The sequence below is a fragment of the Lepidochelys kempii genome, chromosome 1, assembly GCF_965140285.1.
Source record: "Lepidochelys kempii isolate rLepKem1 chromosome 1, rLepKem1.hap1, whole genome shotgun sequence".
Taxonomy (NCBI): domain Eukaryota; kingdom Metazoa; phylum Chordata; order Testudines; family Cheloniidae; genus Lepidochelys; species Lepidochelys kempii.
Window position 1 is genome coordinate 142,142,136 of NC_136380.1, and position 18,899 is coordinate 142,161,034.

The following is an 18,899-nucleotide window of genomic DNA, read 5'->3' on the forward strand; positions in this document are numbered from 1 at the left end:
CCTTCTGGGGTCCCTTCCAACCCTAATATTCTATGATTCAATGATTCTATGATTCTAAAACAGATAATCTTGTTACAGCTGTGAATGTTTTTCCAACCCTTAGCAAGGTTTTCTGACACACTTCTATAGCTTTTTAACTTTTAAAAATGATAATATGGAATTTCAAAGCAGGATTGTGGCATTATGAAATTTAATTTATTGATTTCCAGGTTTTCTAGTTCAGTTTTTCATTTTAGTGCTGTCCTTTACACTTCAAATACTGTTATCAGACAGTTTCATTCAAGACCTAGTTATTCATATGGGTTATATTTTTTTATGGATTAGGGAATATAGAGGTTAGTATTTCAAAACATTTTACAGACTGTGTGTTTCTCTGATTGCTGGAACAAACTTCAGATTAGTCTGTTACAGACAGAAGGTCCCTGTTCACATGGCAAATAAATGGAATGAAGCTGAGTGTAGCAGTGTGAGAGCAGTATACCACTGGTGGCCTTGCTAGCTGAAAGTCCAGGTATGTTAATGTTCCTCTGAGTCATATAACTTGAAATAATGAGGAAGGTGGGACTTTGAGATGAGGATGGATGAAGCTATATGACATTTATGAGGCTCTTAATGGTCCTTGTTAGCTTCACTGAACTCTAGAGTTGAACTGGAGAGGTGTGTTGCTTTAGTTTTGAAGGGTGCTGACTAGACCACTTTCAGAGCACATGTAATGTTTACTAAAGAAGCCTGTGACCTTTTCTTTGTGTTGGGCGGGGGGAGCTTCATTTTTGACCATCTCAGTAGAAGAATTCAAATTGAGTTAAATATGAGGTAAAATAAACTTAGCATCTTGCTGTTGCCATTCAGTCCAGTATCAGAGACAGCTAATTCACAAAATGCAATACATAACAAAGCACTGCCTAAAGTACATCTAACTTTATTTGTGCCTCCTTTTAAAAAAGAGAGTCTGGGAGAAGTTTTTATCTTTAACTGAATAATATTTAGCCCCAAGATAAAATTTGTTAATTGGTTTTAAATCAGACAATCTGCTAGTAACTGATCTGGGTACTCTCCGATGTTATTAAATATGCAGCATCCATTAAGAAGGCTAGTCCTTAAATTAAGTGCACACGAGTTCCTTGTTCTTATGGTGCTTGCACTCAAAGGTTATTTCAGACATATTAACTGGATTACCACTTAATTTGTTTGGCATGACTTATTCTTATAAATTCTCCAGAACTTTAGAGTTGCCTTTGAATACTAGAGCATTATCCCTGCCAACTTTAGTGCTGTTGAACAGCACACATGAAGCACCATGTTCAGTGAGGGTGCTATTACAATATCGTTAGGGGAAAAACAACCCTGTAAACTTCTGTAGTTTCCTCATTTTTAAGAGACTACAAATCATACATATCCCCTCAAAGCCATGTATCCTCACTACCTTTTAGGGTAAAAGGGGGTTCTTCTGTTCATTTAAAAAATGCTTTGGAAATATAGACCAATCTTGGCTCTCACACAGTTGTGATGTTATATAATCAAGGGAACAGCTTCCTCTCCCCCTCTGTCCCCACATGCCCTGAGTGGTATGCAAATCCAACACTGGATCTCAGCATTTCAAGGAAAATTTTCCACAACCCCACCTCTTTCCTATTCTTGAATTAAAAGTCACCATTTTCATTTCTGGAAAGGAATAGATTGCAGGGGGCCTGTAATCCTTTGCCAAAGCATAGTTGTAAACCCTTAGCATCTTCAGAGTAATGCTAAATTAAAGCTAAAATACAGAAGTAAACACTGAGTCTCTATCCATTTACTTTCTGACTGAACATCTAATAATTCTCATCATTGTTTACTTCCTTTCAGTACTTTGCAATTTATGTATGTACCTATCTTGAACTGAGTTCACTTCATAGATCTAATTTATGTTGGAGATCTACATTAAGATTATTTTGTTCTTGATTATGCTTGATTTTTTTCTTTGACTAAGGTTATGTGCATTGTTTCAGTGACACATCAGCACTAGTTTTTACCTTATTTTCAAGATCAGTATGTTGTGTGTATAGTAAATATAACTTCATTGAAAGCAAATCTGACTGAAAACTTTTTTGTTTAGCTCTTCTGGTCGTTCAAGAGATGACATAGTAATGGAAACGTCTATATTTCACTGTTATAGTTGAATGCAATAGCTCATTTTTCTTGCACGTTAAAGGTGAGGGTTTTTTTAAATCTCTCAGTGTTGGCTTAATTCTGCTCTCACTAATGTCAGTTGGAGTTTTACTACCCTAACAATTCTGAAAACATTGATTTGTGCTGAACTCCTGCACAAATGAGATTGGATGGTCCAGTGGTTAGGATGCTAACTCAGGACTCGGAGATCTAGTTTCAGTTCCTTGCTCTGTCACAGGCTTGCTCTGTGACCCTTGGCCAAGTCACTTAGCCCTGGTCTACACTCAGAATTTAGATCAACATGCTTCCATCAAGCTAGCTACCATGGCCTGGGGAGGTGGATTAGCTATAGTAACAGAAAAACACCTTCCGCCGCTGTAGGAAACATCTAATCCATGGTGCTACAGTGGCATAACTACAGTGCTATAGCTGCGTTGCTATAGTGCCCATAATGTAGATATGGCCTTAGCCTCGTTATGCCTTAGTTTCCCATCTGTAAAATGGGAATAATAGCACTTTCCTACCTTACACAGGTGATAGCTATTAAAGATATTTATCTAAATAAATAGAAAATCGCATGATGCTGGGTAACATATTAATGGGAAAATGACATTGTCCTATGAATCTGTGGATTACAATGATTTTCCCTTCTAGTCCCCAGTAGTGAGTGACTGTGGAGTGAGCAAGTTGTGTGTTGGCATAAGAGGGTGGGGGGGGGGAGAGACAGGAATCCTCATGGAGCGTTCTGAGCAGCATGGAGTGGAACTCAGTCTCTACTTTGCCCGTGGTAGCATGGCATGTCCAGTAGGGGCGATGCCAATGATTTACTGCCTCGGGCTATGCGGAGCAGAATGATCTTTGCGGATATCTTTGCAGAGCCGAATGATGGAGTAATAGGGAAGTTAAAAATTTGGAGTCAGATAATCCCTTTCTTGGGGAGGAGGTGGAAGCAGGCAGGCTTTGTGGGAGGAAATCTTCAATGGTCCTCTTGGGGGATTCTCCCCTCACTTTGTTCCATTTTGGGAGTGGTTGCCCACCCCGCCTCATCATCAGAAAGGTTGCAGAGACTGGCCCCACGCATTATTAATCCCAGGAAATTTGCAGGCATCCAAAACCCTCCATCTGGAGGCTCCATGCATCCTCACTGTCTAGTCCAGAGGTCACCAAACTGTGGGGCACGTCCCCCTAGGATGACATGGAGGAAAGTTCCTGGGGGTGTGGCGGGGCCCAGTCAAGCCTGCACAGACGGTGGGAAGGGAGTGCCACCCAGCTCCACTCCTGGCCCCGGCTGCAGCTCTGGCCCCGCCCCCAGACTCGGCCCCTGTCCGGGGCTCTGCTCCTAATCCGACTGCCAACCTTGCTCCCAGACCCGGTCCAAGCCGCAGTCCCAGCCGTGGTTGCCTTACCTGGAGTTGCATCCCCAGTCCAGGCCCCGGCTCGTGGGAAGGGGGCAAGCATGGACACAGGTAAGAGAGGGCGCGACCCTAAAAAGCTTGAGAACCACTGGTCTAGTCTCTGGTGACCACTCCCTGGCAGCACAGTTCCAGTTGACGTCCTCTGCTAGGGATTCACTCTTGGCTGTGGTGCCCCAGGTAGAGGAGAGAGAACAGCATGTCACCTGAAAACTTATCTTTCCTGGGTTGATCTGAGGGGCTAGAATGGAAGCAGTGCTCTCCTGGCCTGCCCAGTGTCTGCCTCCTTTCTGCAGAGAGGTCTGTTGAAAGGGAAGGAAGGGAGTTGTAGAAGTGATTGAACAGCAGCACATGGCATCTAGGGTGAACAATTTGGGCCTCTTTGCTGATGTCACCCAGAGAATGATAGACTTTTGCAAGGAGGGTGAGGGTGCAGAGCATGACTTGGAATGTGGCAGCTCACCCAACCCTAGTTCTCGCTACGGTTGCCAGGCATCTGGTTTGCTAAGAGTGTGTTATGTAGGTCTTAAACTTGGCAAAATCATGATTAGATGATAAGGTTAGTTTTCTTACTTGTACAACATACTGTCATACTACAGATGGGTCTCTCTTTAAAAAAGAAAGCAGTTAGTTTTGTAGTGTATTCCCCCATTTGTGGCTCAGTGCTTGCTATTAAAATATACCAGGTAGTTCTGGTATGGTCCCAACATCTGCCCACAAACTAATCTTTATGTTCTTATGACTTCAAAATGAGATGTCACTCACAGGAGATTATACAGTTCTACATATATGGTAATCCTTCTTCTTTCTGGTGTGCATTGATCAGCATTAAAATAGTTAGCAAATTGTCATGATTAAGGTTTACAGTTAACATGGTGTTGAGGTGAATGAGGCAGTTAGCAATTCTTAGAGCTGTTGTTTCAGGTACACATCACAGGTTCGGTTTCCACTTGGTTCACATTTGAAAGTTTATCTTTGCAATCTTAATGGCTAAAGAACTTATTTTTAATGAAACCTTAGATTCTGGTAGCTGAAGGCACCAGTCATCCTAATACAGCAGTTGGGTTTCTTTGTAAGCAGATAATGTTGCAGTGGTGTTTCTAGTGTAAGGGATATTTGTGAGGTACCACTAAAGCCATGGATATTCACAAAGATAAAGCTTCAAATTGTAACTTCTGCATAGGTGCCACAATCATTCAGTCTTATTGTTCTATCTCAGTTAACTTCTCTCCTTTACGCCCCCATTCCAGAAAAAAAAAAAAAAACCACCGCACCACACTTTTCTGTCCAGAGAGGTATTCCTTGTGGCATGTGTTAATTTATAGCTCAAATAATTGATAGATTTTCCTTTTAGAGAGATATGCAAATTGTTTTGGATGGTAATAGTTTATGAAATACTTTACAAATTCTTTCCCATGATGTCTTTTTCTTAGGGTATGTACATTAAATCAACATATGATGGTCTCCATGTAATTACTGGAACAACAGAAAATGTAAGTATTGCTAATACTGTACATTCAGGCCTGGAAGCTTTTTTGACCTTACATTTGGTTAATGCCTTCCCTTCGCTACAGACTATATTTTGCTTGCAAAACTCTGCTAGTTGGCTGTGAGGGATCAATGGCAAGTTGGAGGGCAAAAATGAGATTGCTTTTGTTTATTAATCCAGGACAGTCAGCTTTACTTCATTCTTGCAAGGTATTTAAAATGCTTCCCTTGATCAAATTAGGAGACAACTGACTTGCTGGGGTTTTCTTGGACTGTGTGTAAAAGATAAATGTTTTTAATATGTACTGACTTATATGCTGGAGTTTGCTGTGGCACAAGAAAAAATAGTTTTTATGTCTATCCAACCTCATTTAATTTTGTAATGGAAGTAAAAGCATGGAAATAAGTGCATCCTTTGAAATTGATATTAAAAAATGTTGTTGTACATTTCTGCATAGACTTCTGAGTAACATTGTAGTAGGGAAGTGTAGTTGTAGCCATGTCAATTCCAGGATGGTAGAGAGACAAGGTGGGTGAGGTAATGTCTTTTATTGGACCAACTTCTGTTGATGAGAGAGACAAGCTTGGGAGCCACACAGATCTCTAAGCAGAGCTCTATGTGGCTCAAAAGCTGGTCTCTCTCTCCAACAGAAGTTGGTCCAATAAAAGACATTACCTCACCCACCTTGTCTCTCTATAGTAGGGATCACTTAGATGTGAGCTTACTCATTGAAGGACACCAAAGGGAACTCTAAGCAAAACACAACTGCATACTTTTCAGCTGCCTTATAGTTTACTTTCTCCTTCTCCTCCACCCCCTTTGTACAGAATTGGCTGCCCATGAGGGAGATTGCAAGCTGATGGGGTTTTTTTTAGGGCTTTAATCCATAACAATAGATACAGAGCAGGCCTCTAACACAAGACTGTGCAGCTTTCAGGATTGTTTAGTCAATTTCTCTTGAAAACTTCCTGATGACCTCATGCTCAAACAAACTTACAAAGAAATACTTGTTCTACTCTGCTACTATATCATTTCCTGACAAACATGAAGCGTCTAAAATACTGAATACTTTTACATCTGATTTTTGCACTGGGACTCTGGAAATATCTCATGCCAGATAGAATGCCAGATAGAATAGGAATGTGTGTGGGGAAGGATCAGGTCCTCCACAGGACCTGCAGCATGCAAGCTTTCCTTGGACCTTTGACCATTTCTTCTTTCTCTTGCTGCAGACAATGTTGTTGGGCTGTATTCTACAATATGTCTGTGGTAGGACCTCTGTGAACACCAGTCTTCCTGAAGGAGGAACAACATAAGCCATTAAGGAACTTGAAGACTCAGTCAGGGTTCTTACAAATCAAACCACAGCTCCCAACATCACAGGTGGAATTAAGTACAGTTCTGTGTTGGTGCAGGAGGGTTGTGATATTTCTGGGAGACATAAGCAAAAATGAGAGAAGAGTTTTGAAATTTGAGTTTCCCTTAAACTTAAAAAACTAAGATATACAACCGACAAAGTCTACAAATTACTGGGATGTTTTATTTCACAAAGGGGAAGATAATAAATTCCCTAAGAATCTTGAGATTTCATTCATTTCATTTCCTCCCTTATGCATCGATATAATTATATAGTAGCAGAGTCCTGTCAGGAGGAAGCAAACACAATGTTTTTTTTTAATTTGGTCTTGATCAGTTTCATGCACTGAAGCCCTGGAGGTGTTAAGAAAGCTTCAGCCTACTGGTTGGATATGGACATACTACTACTAATGGCTAATAAAGTTTTAATGGAGAGTAAGCTGTTAGCATCTTTCAAACATTTGGTTGTTAGGACCATGCATAATATGGAAAAGACAGGCGTCATACTGGTGTACAAGAGGAAGCATCTACAGATTCTGAAAGGATTGGTGCCTGTCATTTCTGGGAAGATGTTACCTACCTTTTTTCCATTGATAGTTTGCAATCTGGGATGCTAGTGGATTTCTAAATGGCAGTGGCAGTCAAAAAATCTCTTTGCTTCTACATATGACCAAACGTTTGTGATCTTTTTTTTTTCTGATATGGAGCATTTCATAGCTATTGTAACCTCCAGGCAGGATTTATGCAATACTCTTTCCATGAAGCTACCCTAGAAGACCACTGAGAAGCTGTTTCCTGTGCAAAATATAGCTACCTATATACTTAGTATTGCAAAGCATGCACTGCGTATTACGTTTGTTATCCTTAACTCTGCAATCGCCTGCTAGGTGCGATTCAAGGCTTTGATGTCCGTCTATACAGCCGTCTATGATTTGGATCTTGGCAACATTAGAAGCAACATTTCTCTCCCAATATACCATTTTAGCCATTAAAATTAGTTGGGCATTTGTGCTATAAATCTTTAGATTTTTGCTCAGAGAGAATGGAGTCAGATTCTCCATGGAGGGTCTCTTGGCTCTGTACTGTGTTTTCTCTGGTGCTCCTGCAGAGTTAGAATGTGTTAACCTCATGGTTCAAGGCTTATCTCTTTACTCAGACTTTAGCTTGAAAGTAATGATTATGTGGGATGCCCTGAGGCAGGGTGATGGGTCAGGCATGAGTGCATGGGGTTGGGAGGGAGTTTGTACATGGTGTAAAAAGACTGGTGAGTACATTTTTACAATTCATAATATAAATATGTAAGAAAAATGAGAGACTCGATTCATTAGTTGAAAGGAAACCTGAACTGATCATTGTTTGCAAAATTAAATGTTTAATTCTCTGATGAGTATCCTGGTAAGAGATTCAAAAGGAAATATTTTCAAACTGGAGTCATGTTGTGACATGTATCAGTCCACACATTAGTGCTTCAAGAGTCGGATCTTTGCTTTTTTATTCTAACAGTCACCATATGAAGTTCTTAGAAAGTAGTTATTTATAAAGTCCCCCTCTGATTTCATTAAACTAAACTGTAAAAGGAAATAGTCATCAGTGCAGGTGTCTGTATTGATTCCTACTTGAAAAACCAGCCAATCACAAAATCAACAACCCTCTAATGAGAGGAATGCAATTATCTCTAGTACTGAAAGAGCTCAGTGAGTGGCCAGGACTTCAATTTTACATGTTATATGCAAAATGGCACTTTCACCTGCACAACACTATATGGGATAGTCTATGATTCCATGGGTGGTCCTCTTCCCTAACACCACTTCTTGCAACGCACATATTTTTCTTGGACATCTCCCATCCAAATGCTGACTCAGCTTATTATGGTGAAATCTGCATGATCACAGCAGAAGGGGACAATGTGACTGCAAGAGGCAAACATTTTGACAGACAAAATGGTTCAGTTATGTTGTTATGATTAAACTGAATTCTGGACTTTGGGAATATTACATCTAGATCATTTCTTTTTTAGTAAAGCCGTTGATAAAGTTAATGTGTCTGATTCTAGTTGCTCAAAACAAAAATGTAGCAACTTTTTGGAGTTCCTGGGGCATAGATCCTGACACTTTCATACTGTGGCTCTTTGATCCTTCTTTTGATAGCAAGTGAACTTCTGTATCTGTGCGGAGCCCAGTTGAAGTTGGTGGGGCTCTATCTACATGCTATCAGCTGCAGTCTGGGTGGGAAAAGTCGAAGAAGTATTGCTTTATAGAAAGTTTAGTGTAATTGTTTTGCACCAAGAGTAATTAGTCTATTGAAAATGTTAAAGAGACAAGGTGGGTGAGGTAGTATCTTTTATCTGACCAACTTCTGTTGGTGAAAGAGATATGCTTTTGGGCTCCACGGAGCTCTTCTAAGACAACACTGCATATATTAAAGATAGAAATATGAGAAATAGAAATGGGTTTTTTAAATGAGGCTGTTATTTAGAGAAGCAAAACTACCTCTACTAATTCATCTTTGAAGGTATGGATTTTTACAGGATCCATGTTCTAGTTGCATCTCTCACAACTAATAATAGTTTAGAAATATAAATTTACAGTTAATCTGTCTTACCCTAGATACTGATTGTATCTGCATGCAAAAAAATATTGATTTTTCTGAAGTTCACTTAAAGTATTTGTTTTAATTAGATTAGAACATGAAAGACATAATGTTGCAAAGTATATTTATGAAGCTGTTGTCCATTAGAGCTCTGGCACCCTGAGCATTAGCAGAAGGTGGACCTCTAAGATTTACAGATATTAGATGGCTTAAAACGATTGGTAACTTATTAGTATTAAAAAGGCATCCTTAGAAACTGGTTAACCTTTGATAACATAAACATTACTACCTTTTTAACATTTTACTGTCTTGCATACAGTTATACAGAATATTGTGTCAAACAACTGTGAATGGCTTAATTAAAAATCTTTTTTATTTATTTACTTCATTGGAGAATGTAATTATGAATCTAACCTGACTTACATAGCATAGCAATCGTACTGCTGAAAGAGAGATGGTGACCAGTAAGAACTGTCTTCTTTATCACCTCTTTTATTTTAAATTCAGTCACCTGCAGATCGGTGCAAGAAAATCCATGCTGGAGATGAAGTGATTCAAGTTAACCACCAAACTGTGGTATGTATAAATATGTTCTGTGTCAATTGGAAATAGAGGTGCACTGGCATATCAGCATGTATATGAAGAAATGTGTAGAAATGTTTTATATTTTGCTAAATTAATAGTGGGTTTTACATGCAAGGTTTTTTTTATTCCTTGCCCTCTTCTCCCACCTTCCAAATGCACTTTGTAACAGAATCTCACAATTTCTGGGAGAGGAAAATATGTGGTGTTTGTGCTTATCCTTTATCATCTGAATAAGGAAGTATTACTTCACACAATGCACAGTCAACCTGTGGAACTCTTTGCTGGAAAATGTTGTAAAGGCCAAGACTATAAAGGGGTTCAAAAAAGAACTAGATAAATTCATGGAGTATGGGTCCATCAATGGCTATTAGCCAGGATGGGCAGGGATGGTGTCCCTAGCCTCTGATTGCCAGAAGCTGGGAATGGGCGACAGGATGGATCACTTGTTGATTACCTGTTCTGTTCATTCCCTCTGGGGCATCTGGCATCGGTCACTGTCTGAAGACAGGATACTGGGCTAGATGGACCATTGGTTTGACCCAGTATGGCCATTCTTATGTTCTTGTGAATATTATGGGAGATGTTGAATTATCTTAGATAGCGGAGGTTCTGGATAACCTAGGGAATTTTCATTTTGACTAGGCATTATCAATGGACATAGCTTTGTTCTGGGCAATAGAAGTTTTGGATAGGAGAGATTCAGATAATTTGAATGGTACTATAGTTGCAGGCTAAAGATTGACATTACTTGCTAGGAACTGGAAAGCTTCTTTAATTTAAAACTTAATAGAATGCACCCAGCCTATGTTTGTGTGCCAGAAAAAAAGGTGCATATATAGTTACTATTCTGACTTAATCTAACCATTGTTGATACACATAATTTAAATTTTTCAAAATTGGAAAATTAGGAGTAAAAACACCATTAGGTATACTTAATAATTTCCTATTATTACTACCAAAATTGAAGTGCTTTATATTACTTTCTGCTGAACTTATTTAGGACTATTAAACTACTGCAATCTAAAGAAAAATCTCTTTTTCTTTATGATAAACATATTCTTGTGTCTTGTAACATAAAATAAATATTATTGTAATTTTAAAAGATACACTTTGTTTTCCCATGTATAGTTGGGAATATGTATAGGCTATCTGTCTTTCATTAAGAATAGTGAAAATAATACATTTTAATGAAAAAGTATTCTTGCAAACAATTTAACTGACCAAAAAAGTTTCTAAACTTTTGTTAGTACAGCAATAGTTTGTTAAAAATACGTTTCTTAATTCCTTGTCGGGTTCCATTTATGGCTTTGGGAACTGATGAAATTGTATAGTATGTCAGTTCCTCTGCACAGCTCATAATAGTATTTCATTATGCTATCCAGTTAAATTTGATATATAATATACTGTACATGTATGAAAGTTAACTGATGAGGTGCTACCTTTTGTGCTGGGAAATTTAAATTGATAAGCCTAACCAGAACAGGGCAAGGTGGAGTTTTTTCCTTGTTGTTTTTGATCTGTGGAATAACCGTTTCAATTTGTACTATTAAGTTCAACTATATAAAATGCTAAAGCAAGGTGCCATTATCCATACACATACATTGTGAGTCTCTTCTTTATTTTTCCCAACTACAGGAAGCCAAAGAACCCTTCAATCTTTAAAAGCTTTTCATATCAAAACTCTATTAAAATCAACCAAAAAGTATAAAAGTCCTAAGAAACACATGAACAAGCACTCAGTCTTTAGAATGGAATGAATGTTCTTCCTATTAATTTCAATGGAAGTTGTCACTAAATCGCTTAGTCAGCTCTAAAAATTTCAACCATCTGATTTTCGTGCCATATCTGCACTCCCTTTACTTTGTAATGAGGACAGATTTTTACTTGTAAATAATATGACAGAAATCTTGAGATGATCTTTTGTTATCTAAGAATCATAGTTCCACTTTAAATTCAATTTCTGAAAGTTCATTTCCCCCCCTGAGCAATAAACCAGACACCACAAATGTGACTTTTGAGGTGTATAATTCTTTTGCAATTTATGTAATAGGAAATTGTTGAAGTAAAAATAATTTACAATTTTATTTTGTATGCTATAACATACAGTATAGAGTACATATATTGTAATAGAATAGTACATGTATTCAAAATCTAGTTTCTGGAATATAAAACACAGATTTTTATTGCCTCCACAATATGTTCTGAGGCAGTTGTCATCTTTGGTATTGTAGCCAAATGGCTTTTACATATTTTCAGCATTCCAAAATAAGTACTGCTTCTCCCCTTATGACAAATGAGCACTTTTGCTGGATACTGAAATGCAGCTTCTACATTGTGTTACAAGGAAGACTGGGCCCTCCATTTGACTTGGATTTGTAGACCCACAAGATTTGATCCATATGTATGTATTTTGGAGCGTTGAAAAATTGTAAAGCCCATTTGGCTACAATGCTAAAAGTGACAATTGCTTCAAACGATATTGTGGAGGCAAAAAAAAAGTCTGAGTTTTATCTCCTACAAACTAGATTTTGATTAAATGCAAATTTTAAAAATATTTTTTTGTGGCCTTACTGCACCCAGGATCTTTTCTATTACATATTTTCTCTTTCTGTTTCTCAGAGAGAGAGAGAGGATCATGGGTGCAGTGATTATATAGATATGTTTTGTTTATATATTTGTGGTCTCACTGCACCCAAGATTTTTTCTTTATTTTGGTGATTAGAAACTTACAATATGATAAGCATCTATCATCCTGTCGGTGGTATTCAATACTCCTGTTCACTTCAAAATATATTCTATTTTGTGTCCCTGGCCATGGTCAGACCCTGCTGTGCTAATTACTGAACAGGCTGATACGTGTCCTGAAGAACTTGCAATCTAACTGTGGCAAGCCGTTTTTCTCTGAAAACAGATAAATAGATCAATTATACTTTCAGCTTTTTCCTCATTTGGAAGCTCAGGTTTCTGAGGATCCTACACACTGGATTTTCCAGCCTTTCTGTTTTTTTAAGCATCTGTTTATTCTCACTTATTATATTATTAGACAATTGAGACTGGTGGTTCTATTTTTCAGCATGCTTCTGTAGATCATCTCTTACCTATCCATTTATCAATCCTGAGTCCTTTTCAAACCCCTCTTTAAGGTTTAAATAATTATTACCAAGTCATTGGAGATTTACAATAGAACTATAGACAAATATTATTAACCTATAATTGTAATTAATTTGGTACCTTGCATGCGGGAAACCTAAACATAATTTTACTTAAAAGATTCCTTTTAACTTTAGCATAAAGTGAAAAATTGAGCAAAATGTTGAATACGTTTTGCTTATGTTTTTAAAAATCAATACTACATTTTCAATGCTAATTTTCCTGCGTCAATATGAGAATGTATATATATTAGGGAAAAGAAGATGTTAATTTATAACTCTGCATAATGAACAAGATTTTCAGCTAACTCCTGACCCAATATCAGTATTTTAATCTTGAGAAAGCTTCTTCTTTGCAAATGTCTGTTGATTTTAAAGTAAACAGCATAACAAACTGGCAAAGCAAGATAAATGACTTATTCATGCTTATTTTCATGATACATGTTCCAATTAATGTGTTCTTATGCTGAATGTCAAACCATTCTTTATTGGCATCCTCTGTGCAAGTGCTGGTATTTAATGCATATGGTTATGGAAATTGGCACTGGAATCAAAAGGTCTCAAGTGAGAGTCATGATTCTTTATGCTATATTGCTATGAAACCTACATAATATAACACAATCCATTTTTTTCTGGCATAACCATTGGAATTTAAATATTCTTATTAACGTTAAAAATTAAGTTTAAATTAGTTTAGAAAATGTTAATTTGCAATTCGGAAAAGCTTCCTTGTTTATTGTAGTTTACTGAAATTAAATAGCTACAGCAGAGTTCCATCAATACAATATTTTGCCTTACTATTGAAGGCTGGGATCTCTGAAGTATTCTAAGTCTCTCTCACTGAAATTCAGTGGATTTTGGGCTCATCACTCCCTTAGGTTTCCTTGAAAATTCCAGTGTTAATTTCCATAAAATGCCTTTTTGCCTAAAATATTTCTTGTACAAAAGTTAAAAAAACCAAACATAGCAGAATGTGTATAATGTACCAGTGTTCAAACAACTTCATATTTATTATTCAAGCATGTTCCAAGACAACCCTTCTTACACCCTCTTGATCAGTCAAAAAGTCTTGGGAGAAAGGTTGTTGATATCTCTCAGGTGAACTATTATTGTTCACTGTTACCTCTAGAATTTTGGATATGTCTGTAGTAAAACTATATTGTAGGTTTGTAAGGGAGAAACCACAGGAGTATCTACTGAGAGTGGAGGATAGCTGAGTGGTTGATGATTGTTAATCAATCTCCTGTGAAGTGGAAGTATTTTCTATAATTTGGAAATGTCTTTCGCATATTATATGCAGTTCTGATAAAAGGTTGAATTGACGTGTAGCAGTAGATCTCTATATTTTATGTATTTTTATTAGCTAAAACTCATCAGAAAATATGTACTAGCATTTCTGACTGTGTCTACCAATGGATGTAAAAAACTAGGGCAAATTGAACTAATTAGTGGACATTAGAGAGGCAAGGTGGATGAGGTGATATCTTTTATTGGACCAACTTCTGTTGGTGAGAGAGACACTAACTTTCCAGCCACACACAGCTCTTCTTCAGGTCTGGGAAAGGAACTCCCAGCCTCACAGTAAAATGCAAGGTGGAACAGATTGTTTAGCCTAAGTACTTAACAGGTATTTTAAGTTTCAGAGTAGCAGCCTTGTTACTCTGTATCTTCAAAAAGAAAAGGAGTACTTGTGGCACCTTAGAGACTAACAAATTTGTTAGTCTCTAAGGTGCCATAAGTACTCCTTTTCTTTTTTTAGGTATTTTAAGGGATCATTCAAGGTAGAATGCCCTGTTAACACCTCTGCAATCATAGGACAAAAAAAAGGAGGTTAGTGGGTAACAGATTGTGGTAATAAACCATAAATCCAGTGTGTCTGTTCAGTCCATGATTTTTGGTGTTGAGTAAAGTAATGGATTTAAGCATCCAGGTTTGTCTTTTGAAAGTATTGTGCAGATTTTCTTTGAGGATGAGGACTGAAAGGTCAGATATAGATTGAAGTTTTGTGAAAAGCATTCATCCACAGGTGATAGTGTTTTTGTCTTTCTTCGGTTTCCTGTGAGTTCATTTGAGAATGTAGAGATTGTCTGGTTTCACCTACATAATTGTTGTTGGGTCATTTAGTGCACTGGATGAGGTATTCCACGTTGTTGTGATAGGCATGTGCAGGGTCCATGAATCTTGAAAGATGTGTTGTGGGGGGATATTGTTCATTCTAGCAGTGAAGATATGTCTGCACTGTTGTTGTGGCAGAATCTGTTGCTGCTTTGAGTTGATTTGTCCTGCTCTGTGGGGATCTTTCTTCTGATGTTGAGCATGGACAAGTCAGGGGTTGTTTGAAGGCCAGAAGTGGGCGTTTAGGAAAGATTTATTTCAGGATGGGATCCCCACTGAGTATGCGTTGTTGTTGTTTAATGATACCCCATATGGGTTCCGGTGTGGAATGGTAGGTGACAACTAGGGATTTGCAGTCAGAAGGGATTTTATTTCTGTATTGAAGCAGGTTCTCTTGGGCTATTTGGGATGGCCTCTTCCATGATGTGATCTACTTCTCTAGTGGAGTGTCCTTGTTTGAAGAAGGTAGTTGAAAGTGTATATCCTGGACTTTCTCCTCAGAGCATATTCTGTGGTATCAGAGTGCTTGGCTGTTGATAACAGATTTCTTGTTGTGTTTGGGGTGTTTACTGGGTCTAGGAAGGTAGGTGTGGTGATCTGCATATCAGTGTCTGTAGGGTTCCATTGTTGAAGCTGATTTGGTGTCCAGAAAGTTGATGCTGATGTGGACGTGTTCTCGAGAGAGTTTGATGGATGGATGGTGATTGCTGAAGTTGTGGTGGGAATCTATGAGGGAGTTTAAGTTGTCTGTCCAGAGAATGAAAATATCATTGATGTATCTGAGGTATATCACTGGTGGACAATCTTATGTGGTGGCTAATAATTTCTATGTACTTACTACACACAGTTACAGTTTAAACTTTAATTTGGAGCTAGGTGGTACATAGATAATAATAATATCTATCTCTCTCAGAGCATGTTGGCCTCTCTAATATGGGAAAATCCTTTTGGATCACATTGACCAAGTCAACAGTGGCTGTGGAAGTTGCTTCATGTCTTCACACAGAAAACTGACACATTCTTAATAATAAATCCCTCATGGCTTAGAAGGTTTAATCAAAGTGTAAACTATCCTATACTTTCATGCAACATAAAACATTTGATTATTTTTGGTTTTGGAGATAGGCATATAGTGAGTTTCTAATACCTGCCCAGCTATCCCCTCATAAAATTAAAGAGTGTTAGTATTGAGCTAAGTTCAGTGTACATTAAAGTTTCTCTTCCACTACTTTTTAAAGAGCTGTTCTGAGGAGTAATCCCAGTTTTCCTGTAATTTTAACATAGGCTCTTTTCCACACAGGCTTTCTCAGAAGCTAGCAGTACGATTTGGGCATTAGGAACAAAGCCACTCACTTATCTGAAATTAAGAGATTTTAATAATTTTTTTTCATTTTGTTGCAGATGGAACAAATATGTTGCATAACTGCTTTAAAAATTCTTGTTGGGGTGAAAATACAGTGCTTACAGTATGAGCAGAGAAGTGTCAAATTGTGTTAAGAAAATAATAATAATCACCTCACCGACATTTGTATTGTGGTACATGCTGTTACATGTAATGCACTTTCATTTTCCCAGACCTTCTCAATACTTAAGAAGTTAATTTTTTTGAAGTTGAGTGAAGTTTAAGTTGTCTGGACCTATACTATCAAAGATCCTACCCAGTAGAACCCAGCATCTGTTGTTGTTCCACACTGATGGATTATATTTGCATATTCTGTTCTAGTTCATCCATATCTCTGTGTTGTATGAGCTAAAAGGACAATATCAGTTGTTTAGTTTGAGTTTCCATTTATTTATTTGTTCTCCATTACTAGTTATAGAGTGGTCCTCTGATGTTTTTGTTTGTTCCTCCTATGGAAAACCTTAGTTTCTTTCACATTTTTTAAAAGCAGCTGTTGCAGTTCAACTAACAAAATCATCCAAAGCACGGGACTTTATCTACCCAGACATCTGTTGGGAAACTGACATAGCATAGCACAGATTATCCAACAAGTTCTTGGAAAGTATTGGAGACAATTTTTTATTTTAGAAGTTGGAGAAAGCTACTAGGGTGTAGAGGCTCTTCTAGATTTGATTTTGACAAATAAGGAGGAACTGGTTGAGAATTTGAAAGTGAAAGGTAGTGTGGGTGAAAGTGATCGTGAAATGCTAGAGTTCATGATTCTAAGGAATAGCAAGGGGGAAACAGCACAATAAAGAAGATGGATTTTAAGAAGGCAGGTTTTAGCAAACTCAGGGAGTTGGTAGATAAGATCCCATGGGAAGCAATTCTAAGGGGAAAAACAGTTCAAGAGAGTTGGCAGTTTTTCAAGGAGACATTATTAAGGGCACAAAAACAAACTATCCCACTGCATAGGAAAGATAGGAAGTATGGCAAGAGATCACCCTGGCTTAACCAGGGGATCTTCAGTTATCTCAAACCAAAAAAAGAGTCCTACAAAAATTGGAAACTAGGTCAGATTACAAAGGATGAATATAAAGAAATAGCGCAAGCATGAAGAGATAAAATTAGAAAGGCCAAGGCACAAAACGAGATTAAAGTAGCTAGAGACATAGAGGGTAACAAGAAAACATTCTACAAATGCAGTAGAAGCAAGAGAAAGACCAAGCACTGGGTAAGCCCATTAGTCAACGAGAAGCGGGAGGAAACAATAACAGAAAATGTGGAAATGGCAGAAGTGCTAAAGGACTTTTAGTTTAAAAGCAGATGGACATGTAACATGGTGAATGCCAGTGAAAATGAGAGAGGATTTGAGGCTACAATAGGCAAAGAACAAGTTAAAAATTACTTAAATAAGTTGCATGTCTTCAAGTCAACAGGGCCTGATGAAATACATCCTAGAATGCTCAAGAAGCTGACGGAGGAGATATCTGAGCTATTAGTGATTATCTTCGAAAAATCGTGGAAGAAGGGAGAGATTACAGAGGACTGGAAAAGGGCAAATATAGTGCCCATTTATAAAAAGGGGAATAAGGACAACCCAAGGAATTACAGACAAGTCAGGTTAACTTCAATAACCAGAAACATAATGGAGCAAATAATTAAGCAATCGATTAGCATACACGGAGACGATAATAAGGTGATAAGTAACAGTCAGCATGGATTTGTCAAGAACAAATCATGTCAAACCAACCTAACAGATTTCTTTGACAGAAGCAGTAGATGTAGTATATCTTGACATTAGTAAGGCTTTTGATACTATCTCGCATGACCTTCTCATAAACAAACTGGGGAAATACAGCCTAAATTGAGCTACTATAAGGTGGGTGCATAACAAGTTGGAAAACCATTCTCAGAGAGTAGTTATCAGTGCTTCACAGTCAACCTGGACAGGCATATCAAGTGAGGTCCTGCAGAGATTGGTCCTGGGTCCAGTTCTTCAATATCTTCATCAGTGATTTAGATAATGATATAGAGAGTACACTTATAAAAAGTTTGTGAACAATACCAAGCTAGCAGGGATTACAAGTGCTTTGGAGGATAGGATTAAAATTCAAAATGATCTGGATGAAATTCAATGAGGACAAATTCAAAGTACTCTACTTCGGAAGGAACACATTCAAAATGGGAAATGACTGCCTAGAAAGGAGTACTGCTGAAAGGGAACTGGGGATCATAGTGGATCACAAGCTAAATGAGAGTCAACAGTGTGTTTAAAAAAAAAAAAAAGGCAAACATAATTCTGGGATGTATTATCATGAGTGTTGTAAGCAAGACACAAGAAGTAATTCTTTCACTCTACTCCATGCTGATTAGGCCTCCACTGGACTATTGTGTCCAGTTCTGGGCGCCGCCTTTCAGGAAGGATGTGGACAAATTGGAGAAAGTCCAGAGAAGAGCAACAAAAAGGATTAAAGATCTAGAAAACATGACCTATGTGGAAAGATTGAAAAAATTGGGTTTATTTACTCTGGAGAAGAGAAGCCTGAGATGGGACCTGACAGGCTTCAAGTACATAAAAGGTTGTGACAAGGAGGAGGGAGAACAAATGTTCTTCTTAACCTCTGAGGGTAGGATAAGAAGCAATGGGCTTAAATTGCAGCAAGGGAGGTTTAGGT

At 37.8% G+C, this 18,899-nt stretch overlaps 1 protein-coding gene across 12 annotated transcripts in view; it reads left to right on the forward strand.

The window, feature by feature from the left end:
- Positions 1–18,899, forward strand: part of CNKSR2 (connector enhancer of kinase suppressor of Ras 2) — a 369,272-nt gene that overhangs the window by 174,348 nt on the left and 176,025 nt on the right. For 10 of the 12 annotated variants that reach the window (XR_012160437.1, XR_012160435.1, XR_012160434.1 and 7 more), the window contains 2 exons: positions 4,991–5,050; positions 9,499–9,567. The exons of 1 other annotated variant lie outside the window; for it this stretch is intronic. Coding sequence is in view for 8 of the 11 variants with exons in the window: in XM_073357190.2 (XP_073213291.1) it covers positions 4,991–5,050; positions 9,499–9,567 (129 nt within the window). In the remaining 3 variants the exon portion in view is untranslated. The remainder of the gene's footprint in view (positions 1–4,990; positions 5,051–9,498; positions 9,568–18,899) is intronic. One more of the 12 variants, XM_073357205.2, reaches the window with a different exon arrangement.